The 14,055-nt window shown below is 39.9% G+C and overlaps 1 protein-coding gene across 1 annotated transcript in view; it reads right to left on the reverse strand.

The window, feature by feature from the left end:
• The window catches only part of tspan36 (tetraspanin 36), a 12,895-nt gene extending 77 nt beyond the window's left edge, over positions 1-12,818 (reverse strand). Inside the window, exons 1-7 of the mRNA XM_071540669.1 lie at positions 12,650-12,818; positions 6,213-6,404; positions 5,748-5,822; positions 5,063-5,158; positions 3,948-4,100; positions 2,073-2,156; positions 1-1,410 (exon numbers count right to left, since the gene is read on the reverse strand). The exon at positions 1-1,410 is cut by the window's left edge and continues 77 nt beyond it. Of these exons, the coding sequence (XP_071396770.1) occupies positions 1,330-1,410; positions 2,073-2,156; positions 3,948-4,100; positions 5,063-5,158; positions 5,748-5,822; positions 6,213-6,404; positions 12,650-12,709 (741 nt within the window). The 5' untranslated portion in view covers positions 12,710-12,818 and the 3' untranslated portion in view covers positions 1-1,329. The remainder of the gene's footprint in view (positions 1,411-2,072; positions 2,157-3,947; positions 4,101-5,062; positions 5,159-5,747; positions 5,823-6,212; positions 6,405-12,649) is intronic.
• Between the last annotated feature and the right edge of the window lie 1,237 nt (positions 12,819-14,055).

The following is a 14,055-nucleotide window of genomic DNA, read 5'->3' on the forward strand; positions in this document are numbered from 1 at the left end:
AACTCAATAGAGTTAACTGACCATAAAATGCTAGATATTCATTCATTCAGTTGGCTATAAATAATGTGACCCTACATAAATCAGTGTCTCTCCAAGTTCACACCGGACTCTTTCGCTCACAATCACAAACAGCTCTTTAAGATATATTTTGAAGTCAACAAATAATATCCTTTAAAATAAACCATGATGTGGTGAATTCAGAAGGCTTGGTTGGGTTTCCAATGAGAAGCCTCAACATGTAGTCGCTTGTTGTTTCTTTCCTCTCACACTCAGCAGAAGAAACAGAAAAGCTCCTTCAGATTGCAAGGCTTCGGGCAAACAATATCCAAACCAGTAACCTGAATCGACGCTGCACCGCGAGTCCCAATTGGCTAGAGAGCGATGACATTACATAAAATCATTTCAAATTCTGAGATTGTCTGCTTGCGGCTGTCTGGAGTGTTAGATAGGTGAGAAAGCAAGCCGTTTGAAAGTGTTATCTGACACCTTATCGGTCAGGTAATGAAGGCTTGAGCCCCATGTTGCCCTCTGTGTGAATCCTTCTGTTGTTACGGAAGTCACAAAACCGTTCAGCAAGACATGAAGAACACTTCCAATATAATCTGTTTTCTCTTTTCTATGATTCAATTTGTTAAAAAAACCAAAAATGGTATCTTATGCATTACCATCACTTGCGTTATAGGAAGGCATAGTTTGGGCCAAGACACCTAAGGGAGCTAAACCCACACAACAACTTTCATTACTGTATTGTTAAAATCTGGGAGAGTAAGCCACTGCCTCGACTCAAAATTGTACCTCAATAAGATGCTTTGACAAGTGTAAGGAACATTCAACATTCATATCGATTTCATCTGAAGAGGAATGCTACAATATGCTCCACTTTAGAATCAGACAGTGTTTGCCACATGTAATTTACATCTGTCACATTATTTTAAGTTAAAACTTCTATTTGTACAAACAACAGGGACATTGGTCAGGATGCTTCTGTACATTGCTGGGTGAGGATGTCTTTGTCATTAGACTGTGGTCAGCAAAACTACTGTAGCGATGACGGGGGAGGTAAGGAGAAAAGAGCTGAGGGGAGAGGAGAGGAGAGGAGAGGAGAGGAGAGGAGAGGAGAGAAGAGAAGAGAAGAGAAGAGAAGAGAAGAGAAGAGAAGAGAAGAGAAGAGAAGAGAAGAGGAGAGGAGAGGAGAGGAGAGGAGAGGAGAGGAGAGGAGAGGAGAGGAGAGAAGATGACAAAGGGAGTGGTTGCTGTCTAGGAGCTGCAAGTTGTTCCTCTGGAGGATCCTTTAATATTTTATCGTCAACCACTGAAGCAGGAAGTGGTTCAGGCATGCAGCGGCTGGTAGCCGCTCCTCCGTTTGCCAGTTTTACAGGTGATCACACACACACTCAGCATCCCAAAGAACTGCAACGGGAAAGAAAAAGACAATCACACTCACATTCAGCATCCTAAACACCTGCAACATGATACAAATAAATAATGCAAACCCTTTTATATTATATAGCAGAGGTGGGGACAGAATCAGACTCAAGTCACAGTTTTAATTGCTTGAGACTTGACTTGATGCATGAAGAGAAGACTTAAGACTTGACTTGGGTTCTGGTGACTTGGGACTCGACTTTGACTTGCACTTTGATGACTTGAAAAGGTTTCTAAAGTCTTGACAGAAGATCTTGTGTTTGTGTAAATGACTTTGATTGAAAGTGATGAGATTTGTTCCACCAGACGACTGAATTTAAATTCTGTTTTCTGAATTTGTATGGAATGATTGAATTTATTGAAGGTGAAATTGATAATAGGAATCAAACTCATGATGCACTTACCAAGTTTTTATACTATTAAAATGATATTGCATTGAAAAGTCCTAGATATATTGTTTTCTTTAAGATATTAAATTGATACTGGACTCATTTGTTACATTGTATGGTATGCAGATTCAAAATAAGTTGACACAACAGCTTAGCAGCCAATATTTGAACAGACATAATAGGATAATGGGGTGTAATGCTCATTCACAATTGTTGAAGTGTGGTTTTCTCTGCAGTAATGACAGTCAGTGTCTTTACCTTGATGATGGCAAAGCCCAGGATGACCAGCATGGCATAACTCAACACATCCTGAAGGAGCTGATACAACATTCTCTTACAGCCCTGAAATACACACACACACACACACACACACGTCAGAAATGTCAGCAAGAAATGTAGCCTAGTTATTGTCCTATTTCTTAAAACTCCAATTTTATCAATCTGTCTATCTAGGAATGCTGATCTAAGATGACTGACAAGGTCTCCTCCTTCACAATCTCCTTCATAATGAGTTCAGCGGCTAAACTGATTCCAGATCTGCACTCCTACTGTAAGACACTTGATATATTGAGCTATGGCTGCCATAGAGGTCCCACTTTTTTATGCCTTCTATAAAGTGGTAACTGGAATTATTTAGAAAATACATGGTATATTTGCAGGTGGAAAGTCCTTTACAATGGCTACCACTGTACTGTTGCTGACCTGCACAGGCTGAGCCTCAAACAGGCCGGGGATTATTCCTGGACTATGGACAGGCTCGTAACATGACTTAGTGCCACACTGGTTCTTGGCTTGACTGTAACAAATTCTCACCTAATTTGACAATTGATAAGTAGCAGAATATTGGCTAAACAAAAAAGAGGCACTTAAACTGCTTAATGTCCCGCCATAATCACTATAATACATCAAACATAACCAGTTGTGCTAAGCAGGTCATTAATTAAGCTAATGAATTTCAAATATTTCTATATCAACCTACTTGTCTAACACCTGGGTGGTATTAATATTAACTCTGCATCTTAAAGTATTAGGAGATATGGTAGTTTCAAGAAGAAAAAAATGTCCTAATTAATATGCAAATTTATGCAGCAAGGTGCTCCAAAATTTAATCAAATCATCTAGTCTATAGGGGGAACATGTAGTGTAAGTATGAAGTTTCCATCATGTATTGTTCTTCAGTTATTGTACTCACAGAATGTGTCTGAACTCTGACCGACAGACAGACGCCACCATGATGGCATCCTTTTTATGGCTATGCAATTATTAATTTGCTCTTTTTTCTGTTTCCCTTGCTTAAAAATGACTACTTGCCCTCTATGTTCCCAGATAAATAAAGGTTGAATGAATAAAAGAGACACTGTCTGCATCTGAAAGGTCACACTGTCGTCTACAGCGCTGTGGAAAAGTACAGTACATTCCCTATAAAGGTCTGCCGTTTTGAAGTATTTGGACATATGGATATTTGCTCTTCATTCAACAATATTGACAGATAAATGTAACCCAACTCTCCAATTAACAGTGAAACGTAACACTTTGCAATCATTTCTGCAAGTAAAACAAACAGAAATGCCTTCAGTACTTTCAATAGTACTGAAATTATTAAATATCCATGTGTCTATGTCAAAAAATACATTAAGGAGCTGTGCTTTCTTTTTCACAGCACTGAACTCAGTAGGCGTTGTGAGCATAGTTTGAACATTTTGAGGCTAAATATGAAAACACCATGTGAGCCAGCTGTAGAATACACAGCACTTCAGGTTAATGTTGTATTATAGGCTGAGAGTAGTGTGTTGGTAGCATTTGTCTATACTTGGTGCATATTATTTGGTGGGCAGTATGTTGTATAACCGTTCAGATATTGTGACCAACAACTAAAGCAACTAATTTGGTTTAAACAGTAAATAAATTAATCAAAGTATTGATTGATAAACTAAATGGCAGGTGTTCAGAGCCTATCTACACATAAGGTCCATTGTCAAGTCTTCTTAGCAGACAAATCAATTTGAACCGGATAACTAAAACAATTCAAAGCACAAAGAATGAATTTAAACAGGCTACTTAGCCAATCTAGGACCACAACTAGATTATAGTATTTAGGTCAACAAGAGCAGAGAGTCCTATGTTGTGCTGTACCGATCCATAAAGCAGGTCTGTCTGGTCCAGTCTGCCGGTGCACTCTGTGTTGGTGATATTTTTACAGCAGGATCGAGGCACTGTGCTGTTGTGACTGCTGAACCAGGGAGTGGAGGTCCAGTTGGATGGAGAGTCAACACCACAGCACTGCAACTGTACAGAGACAGAGAGAGAGGCCGAATGGATGTTAATGAACAGTTAATGAAGAGCTGGACTGAGAAAAAGAGGAGAAAGACAGTGACAGTGAGAGAGAAAGGTGGAGAGTAGATGAGAAAGACTTAAAGGAAAATGTCACCCTCAGATACTCTTACACTGTTATCATATATCATCAATCTGTGATGATCAGTGAGTTCAGGAGTTATTTTATGATTTAATGTGTTGTAATTTAGCTTTTTGGTGTACCCACTTTCCCTCAACCTGCCTTGTCTGCTTCTACTTCATTACATTTTCCCAGAATGACATTCAAAACCCCCAGAGAAGAGACGGGGTGTGAACTTACCGCATTCAGTACATGTAGGCGGAGAGAACAATAGCAAAAGTGACTGCGATAGAGTGAGAGGAAGAGTGAGAGTGTTTCCAGTCAGGCGAAAACGGGATGCGCCCCTTACTCAAAATGCAACATGTCTTGTGGCTGCATTGCATTATGGACTATTGAGGCCCTTGCTCTATTCTGGGGCTGATACCAAATCCTGACCTTTACTGATGATGTATTAGATAGCTGAATGGCTGAAACATTTTCTGCTATCACACTCCACTGTAGCTGCACTGCAAATATCTTGATGTGATGCCACATTATCTACGTTTGACCAGTTATCCACAAGAATAAGAAAAAAAAACATACTGCCAAACCAACAACATGGGCCCAGAAATGCGAGGTACATCACCAATAACTGCTTTTTTAACAGTGTTAAGTGTTTTAGTTTGGATTTGTCCTTTAAACGCAAGAATGAAAGAGAACGAGAGACTGAGCAATAGAATGAAAGAGCAAGTGAGGGAAACGAAAGCAAGCGAGTAAGAATGCAAGAAAGAAAAGTTTGAAGATCTGTAATGAAAGTACAACTGAGAACATGAGGGCGTCCATCAACAGCTGTAACAGTAACAGGTAAAATACTGACCTGAGTCTGCAGGTAGTCCACCGCTCTGCTGTCTGAGTTCTGCCCATCGTACTTCATGAAGACTTCACTCATAGAGTGTTCCAGGTCAACGTTTATCTGGACAGACAAGACAAAAACACAACGTTGGAAAACTAGGTAGCAACCATGTAGTTGGAGTGTTATTAATAAGGCATTATAAATCAGCATAAGAACTTTATGAGTGCATTGTAATCAATACAACCAGCACATGATATAATACACAAAATGTTCAAGAACTCTGTGGGGGATCAGTACTTTACATAATAACTGCATAATACATAATTTCATGGTGCAGACACAACAAATCCATGCTTCATATTACAAATTAATGTATTATAAAGCATACCGTAATGCGTGGAAATAAACCACATATGTTCATGATACCTTCTGATATCTTTTGATTGATACCGCTTACTTTCATAAAGGTCAATGAAGACTAAATACAGTCTGTTATTTTGTCTATGAGTGACAGACATATTTTCACCCTATAGAATGAATCAAACTTTTTCAAACCTGCACATTTCATGGGATGTTTTCAAAGACTAGATGTCTAATGTAACTTAATGTCCACAGGAATGAGATGGTTGCTTTTCATGAATAAATTGGATGGATGGATGGATGGATGGATATACAGTATTGTGCGATAGAGAACATAACTGTGACTCACCCTGCTTTGGTAGAGGAAGCCTAACACCAAAGCAGCCACTTCAGCTGCAAAGATCACCATGATGATCAAGAAAAACTGGAACAGAAACAAAGAAGAGAGAGAGAGAGAGAGAGAGAGAGAGAGAGAGAGAGAGAGAGAGAGAGAGAGAGAGAGAGAGATTGTGAAGAAAGTGGAAGAGTGTATCAAAAAAGAGAACCAAAAGCCAAGAGAGACCAAAAATGAAAGATCAAAGCAAACCACTAGTGTTATGACTGAAATAATCAATCCCTCACAGTTTTACTTTCACTGTCATACAGTCATACAGTTAAGAACACAAAATGAGAAACAGCAAGAAAAATGTGTCACATTTTGTGTCAGGGAACAGAATGAAGAACAAATTGTGCCCCCCTCCCCACTCTCCAGCCACACACACACACACACACACACACACACACACACACACACGTTCAGATCTACCGCACTTACAAAGCTGAGGCCGACTTTGGACTCTCGGATCGTAGCGCAGCATCCCACCAGACCAAAGATGAACATCACCACACCAACACTGATGATGATGGCGGCTGGGATCAGTGTGTACTTGTCCTCCAGGAAATTGTCAAAGTTGTTGTAGCTCTTGATCACATAGGCACCCACGTAGGTCAGGGACACTCCTGCAGCCTGCGGGGGAAAAAGCAGACATAATACATCATACATACAAGCGAGTTATTCAAATAAATACATCAAGTTGCCAAAGTATGATTTTTGTGAACAAGTTAGGGTTAAAGTTATGGGCCCTGATGAAAATAAACATTTTATCTGAGTGAAATATTGTGCTGCATACAGATCAGTAGACTGAATATACCTGATCAGTAAATGGCTGTCAAGGTAAATGTTCTCCAAAAAAACAGAACATACTTAAAATAGTATTATGTGACACTAGTTTCCTCATGTTTCGGTATGTTTGACATGGTTGTTATTCAGGAAATAACGCAACATTACGCATCATTCTACACTAAGCAATAGATGCAGAAATGTATGCATGTTTAGTATGTTGTATATAATGTTTTGTAGTGTGTGTGTGCAGTAAGAGTTTTTGGGTCCGCTGGGAAAGATTCCCTTCCTTTGAAAGTGCAGCTTGGTCGGAGAGCAGGGACATTTTTTTTTTTTAAACTAATTCCATGGTATGCAGCTTGATTCAATAGCAGTGTGCAGACTGAATGATTCTGACTGTACGCCGCTAATCGAATCACTGAATGAACTTCACAAAAAAAAACCTCTACCTCTGAAGTCACTCACCACAATAAATCTGAAGAATAAAGAAATTAAATAATAAACTTCATATGTCAAAAAATGACAGCTTTTCAGAAATGAGATAATAGGCTGATTTCCAGTTGATGACAATGCATTTGTGACATTTTACAATGTTAGACAGTGAATACTTTGGCTTGATCTTGATGCTTTGGCAATATTGTCTGTGAACTTTCATGCCAATAAAGCAAATTGAATTGAAGTGCATATTTTGGCTTGTCCCCACATTTCCTACAGTATCAGTATCAGTGTGTGTGTCGATTAAGGAGTACAACTCTCTCAGTCACTCAAGCCAAATGCATTGAATTCAAGAAGTTGACACAAGTTGACCGAAGAGAGGTTTGAAAAACACTAAAATGGAAAATAATCAAAGACATCAGGCAAGGACTGTACCCCAACTGCATAGATACTGTAGATAGAGATAGGCAGCTGGTCAAACTCATCCATGACTACCACATACAGTTAATAGCACAAGTAATGGGACAGGGAGCTTTTGATGTCACTGTTTTAACACAGTTTAAACACGGAGACCAATAAAGACTCATAGAAGTCGACCGTCTGGTTTTTCACCTCGTATTCATCTTTTAATCTCATATCCACAATCTGCAGTAGATGAGTCAAAAGAAAATCAGACCAACATCACCTCACCATCACACTACTAGTTTAACAAAGACTACTACTCCTACCTGTACCTGTAAAAGACCTGACTTCAATTTCCAAAAAGCATCTTAGCACTAAGATCCTCTTGTTCAATTGTAATCCAGTGGATAAAAATCAGTTTAGCGCTAAGATGCTTATGTGAACTCAACCCCTCCTTCCCTAATTTGGTTGTTCTGCACTCCAGCTTCTTCTGACCACCAACAGGCCGATGTCATATGGGTCAATGAGTCGATCACGCTGAATTTAAACCACACAGCACAGCCTGACTTTGCATTTCTGAAAACAAGGCAGGAGGAAACACACATTGATGCACTTCAAGAGATTTGTCCTGTGTTTATTTCTTTCTCTTTAAAATAAACCTCCATGCTGGGGTCATTCTGACTTGTTATCACCATTATCCTGATTCTGAAAAGATGTCAACAAGTCAGACTGATTCATATTAAGAGATTAAGTCAAGTCAAATTTATTTGCATAGCCCTTAATCACAGTTAGGAATGTGAAAGGGCTTCACACGTCCACATTTTAACACAGTGAATGAAAAACGACACCCCCCAACCTCAATGGGAACAAGGAAAAGCTCCAATGGGAACCTCATCAGGAAAAACAAAATGGAAGAAACCTCACAGAGAGGGATTCCCCCTCCAGGACGGCCAGGTATGCAATGAGTGCAGAGAGCGGGCAAAGTTGTGTTTTCTTTTATGATATATGGTTAGGGCTGCACCTAACGATTATTTTTTTATCGATTAATCTACCGATTCTTTTTTCGATTAGTCGATTAATCTAACGACTAATTTATTGATTATTCTAAAGATTATTTTTTTATTACTCGATTAATATAACAATTAATTTACCCAAAATAAATATCAAAAACTTGTCTCATTAATATTTCGATATTTTATTCAATCATCTTCTCTTAAAAACAGTCCAACCACAAAATCTCTTCAAAATAAAATTAAAGAGAGCTTGTTCAATTCAAGTAAAAGGAATATAGGCTAGCGCAGTTAACCCCGGGGCGCTCAGGCTTGATGTAGGCGGCGCAGCCCGTTTTTATATCAAGTCTGTGAGTCAGTGTCAGTGACTCCGCCTCTCCGGGCCAGTTTCGGTTTACAGCGGTGAAAATTACAAATGGACCCAATCATTGCGGGGGCAAAACAAAACGTCTTTTTCTGACATTTATGGAGTCGTATGTTGTGATAAAACAGTTGCTTCATCAGAAAGAACAGCAGTAAAGAAATAACCGACATCCATCTTTTAAAAACGTAAGCCCATGTTAGAGTGCTGGATTCAGTGTTTTGCACATGTCAGAAACTTTTATTCTGATTACATACTGTGGAGCATGTAAACGCACATCTTAATGCGATCGTTATATTTAGCGCTCATGTAAACACTTGCATGGCAATCTTCCTTCGGAATGATTTCATTCAGAATGAAAAAAGTCTCATGTAACCGTTGGGTCTCTGCCTAAAATACTCCCACACTTTAGATGATCGTGGGCGAGGTTTTTTTTTTTTAGCTGCAACTTGTTCTCTGGGGGAATCCATGCCTTGACCGGACACAGCCATCTACGCGCCGACGCACGTCATGCAAATCGACGTATTTCCGTAATCGATGACGTCGATGAGTCGCCCCAGCCTAGGGCTGGGCGATATGGACCAAAAATCATATCTCGGTATTTTTAGGCTGAATGGCGATACACGATATATATCTCGGTATTTTCTACAAAGTAGGCTAAATGTTCAGTTGTAAGTCAAAGCCACATGTGAGATGTCACAAGCACTTTCATTGAAACAAGACTGTGATCAAAATAAAATGCAAAGACTGGGTTTCCTTCCCTGTTTTAGAACAGTCTGGTAAGTTCAGATAATGACATCACTTTATTGTAATGCAGCCTTTAAAACCAGGAAAAGACAACACTTGTGCCATATCACGATATTACGATATCCAAAATCTAAGACGATATCTAGTCTCATATCACGATATCGATATAATATCGATATATTGCCCAGCCCTACCCCAGCCCTATATACGGTAACCTACAGACATTGACATTCTATCCTAGTAGAGTCAGACATGGATTGCGCATGAAGTCACATCATCATCACGGAGTCATGCTGTGGTAACTAGCTGAACAATCATGTGATGCAATTTTTCCCAACAAAGGGAAAATACAGTGACTAACAATTCTGTATAAAATTAGTTATTACTTTACTTTTCTTGCAATTCCTATAGTTTCGACCCTCTAAAATGTGAGGTTTACAGACTGGACAATCAAACAGATACAGGAAACAGATGCCATAGATGTATGACATCTGTTTCCTGTATCTGTTTGATTATCTGAGATGCTGATCAAAACCACTGCAATAACACTTTATATAATCTGAACTGCAAATGAGATTGCATACAGATATAGATGTTTGTAGAAGTCTTGCTTTTTACATGCTGGCTACACTGCATTATAAGTCATTTACACACACACAGCGGACAGTAAGATCAAATTTATTAAAAGGCAAATTATTTTTCTCTATACCTGGATGGAAAATGGGGATGCCTTTACCCTTAACACCCCCAAAACACATGTCAAGTGTCATTTTTAGTATTAGTTGCCCTATAATGAACTAGAACTAGAGTTTGTAATTTTGCTTTTGGTCACTTCTTGGCCTGTAAATGTTGAGTGTGTGTGTGTGTGTGCGTGTGTGTGTGTTCAGCCTCACAGTCCCTCCTACTCTCTTCCATTGAATCCACTCTAGTTCCCGCTTTACCGCATGACTCACTTCTCTTAATCACTCCATAGTCACGGGATTTCTCTGGAATAGTTACCCTTCACCCCCCCCAACCTCCTCCACCCTCCCCTCACCCCTAATCTTCCCAGGAACTCTGATCTTGTGCCTAAGAAACAGGACAAAGGGGCTTAGGAAACGTATAGCATGCTGTCCATGCACCGTCCGCACCACTTTCCTGGAATGTGAGCAAATCTCTCAGGCGGTGTTTCTTGAACTATGGCTGAGGACCCAAAATGGGTCCCGTGCCTGTTTCTAGCGGGTCCTCGCGTGATAAAACCACTAGCATGTCGTCATTAGACTTAGTTCCAGGGGAAGACATGATTTGGTCAAATTTGATGAGGGGGATAAAGAGTAGTTAAATGCCATTTTAGCTCACTTTTCTACTAAAATTCAGAAGAAACAAAGTCAATTTAATAATTTGACTTTTTGAATGACTTTTCAGGCTTCGCCTCTGTCCACGATATCATAATTGTTTCTCAAAATGCAAAATCATTCATACTGTAAGTAGGATGTGGTCCTCTGAGTGGCTTGATGCATCAGCACTGTGATCAGGATCACACAAAACAAATCTGGAAATGTTTGGAAAGGAAGAAATGAATCAGCTCACTTCCCCATTCAAGACTCCTGACCTGGAGAATCGGTGAAGCGAGACAAGACGGATGTTCACTGTCTGTTTTATTCTAATATACGGTCTTGGCTTGTCCAGTGCTAGACTGTGGGCTGCAGTTTGCCTCGCCACGCTTCAGCAACAGCCAGCAATTCGACAGACTGCATAACGGAGCTAGCTGCATGAATAAAAGATTATAAGTCACAGATATCACTAAGCAATGCCTCCTGGCTGTAAATCCCATTGCGAGGCATGATGCCCAGTCAAATCCAGAAGTGTGTGACATTCTGTGGCATGTGGTTTGCTGTGTAGGCCTGAGGCGATGTGACTGAGTGAGCGTCTTATCGCCACACAAACTTTGCCACACTTTCAGTCCAGATCAATAGACTTTTGCCATTAGTTGCAGTCAAAGTATTGAGATGAGTTGTGTGTGATGCCTTGCCAATGGTACAGAGGAGGCTGGACTGTCTTTAGAAGATGGTGAGGGATGAAGGGATGCATTAGGGCCTAAAATATTGAGCCTTGTTCAGTAGAGTGATCCATCTATCTGAAATAATGTTCTGATAGAGAGAGAGAGAATGAAATGGGGAAGGTAGTGAGTCATAAGGAATAAGGAACTGAAGAGTGAATATTTGAATAGAAAAATAAACCAACCATGTTTTCCCTATACACACACGGGCTGATTCCATCTCAACGGTAATCAAATTACACAAGACATCAGCCAGAGTTCACTGTGTCCTGTCAAAACACATTTCACCAGAAAAGAGACAAAGGAGAGTTGAGCTGCTCAAAGAGGAGAGTTTGTCATCGGGACCGAATAAGAAAAGACACGGCTGATTAGCCAGTACGATAACTAGAACTAATAGTTTGACATGACAAAAGTAGAAAAGAGCTCAGTCAAATGTTTGTGAGTGACTCAGAGATGGAGCTGCCCCTAGAGGCAGGCTGGGAAAAAGATGATTAAACTCCAAATGTGACAAGAATGTAAGTCATGTGTCTCCTTTGAACTTCAAAAGGTGCTGATGGAATGAAATTCACATTTAGAAAGAACAAATCTAGAATAAACTGGTTAGCGGTGGTAATAGGTATGTGTGAGTTTATATGCCACTTTGAATAGGCACTATGCATATTTAGATTAGGCTATAGCAAGAATGAGGAAGTACAGCATGCTAAGAATAGTGAATGTGCTGAAAGCAGGTAAGGCTGAAGGAAGAAAGTGAAGCAGGCTGCTATGTGATGTTGTCTGCCGAGTCAAATTTCTGATTTGAAGGGTGTAACCGAGCTTCTACTGCTCCTGCCTTTGTGTACATCAGTTATTACCAACCATCATTCATAAAAACAAACAAACAAGTATAGCTGATTCACTTTGTTTACATAAACAGCAGAGGATATACTGCTGTTAAAATAACATTAGGGAGTCGGCCAGCAACATCGCTGCCTGTGTAGCACCTGCTGTAAATCCGTTTCGTTTCATCCTTTCTTCCAACAAGGCCCAGTCAGCCCGACTGGATATACAAACTCACCACTTCTGACGGGGGGAAACACCCAAACGAAAACCTTCAACTCACCCAGAACACCAGGCTCAGGAGCAGCAGGACGGTCTTGGACGTGATAATTCCGCAGTCCATGTTGACGGATGGAGCTACAGAGACTGAGTGAGACTTGGCGGCGGCTGCTGGACTCCAATATATAGCTGCGTGTGTTGTGTTGTTATGATCACAAGTTTCTGACTGCAGTGTTTTCCCAGCGTGACTGACTGGCTGCGTACTTGGCGGTGGTCACATGCTTCGGGGAGCCGAGGTAACTCAGGGGTCCTACCGCCGACCCGCCCGCTCTCCCCTCTTTGAACTGTGATCATCATAGCAGTAAAAAGGGTTGGAAAAAAAGGAAAAACAAATAAAAAATGCTCCAGAATCCCCCCAAATCCCCCAAGATATTTAACAGCAGGCTCGGGTTTCAAATTATGGAGATATAGTAGGCTATATGTGACATTTCATTCCAAAGCGAGATATCCAGCGTTTTAAAAATGTGATACTACTCGCTGGCATCAAAGTAACTTGTTGAATATTACTGAGGTTTTTAATCGAATCAGAGCCCCCATTATAACAAAATAGTATCATTTTAAAGTATGTTAACATTTCTCTTTTACATATTAAGCAATGAACATCCGGCTGCTTATCATTTCTCCCCACAATGTAACCTATATGTAGCGTTTTGGAATAAAAAATAATAGCCTAATAAGAATAATAATAATAATAATAAAAAAAAACCGCCAACAAATGTAGGCTATCCATTCTTTGTAAATAAAACAAAATCTACAACTGCAGTCATTCCTCCTGATGGATTTACACAGTATCTACAGTAAGAAGAGATTCCTGACATTATTCACGACACAACAAGGAATTTACAATAAACTTAATTTACATATCTATGCCCCATATGTGGATTACATGGTTGAGTCCGACTATTCATATGAATCTAAGGTTGTAAATGGACCTGTGGATTCATTCAAAGGGTCATTTTGACACTGGCTGCCCCTTCTCCTCTTCTACTGTGGCAGTCAGTAGGCTATCACTGACAGAAATTATTTCTATCCCCTAGTAAAACCATGTAAGAGGATTTCAATAATCAATCAAAGTGGACATTAACTGATACTAAACTACTGTTTTACAAGCTGTTTGGAAGCATTTTATCACTCAAAGCGAATGCCTCAGTTGCAGCATAGGTGAATTCTAGTGATTTCTACTGACATGTTAAACTGAAATTTGTTTTGGTCCAAGGAGCTGTTATTTAAAAATCACTTATGTAGCCTAATCATAAAGGCACAGCAGCATTAGTGTGGATGTAACACAAAAGTCATGAGGCTGTTGTGATAAATGTGTTTTTGTCCATGACAAAGGGAACCATTGATTACTGATTATGGATTGATGCGCATCTATACACAACTTCCATTTGACCTGAGATACGGCTCATA

The sequence above is a fragment of the Centroberyx affinis genome, unplaced genomic scaffold (assembly GCF_046629955.1).
Source record: "Centroberyx affinis isolate AG114_WGS23_722 - 3 ecotype Tasmania unplaced genomic scaffold, CSIRO-AGI_Caff_v1 ptg003706l_1, whole genome shotgun sequence".
NCBI classification, from domain to species: Eukaryota; Metazoa; Chordata; class Actinopteri; order Beryciformes; family Berycidae; genus Centroberyx; species Centroberyx affinis.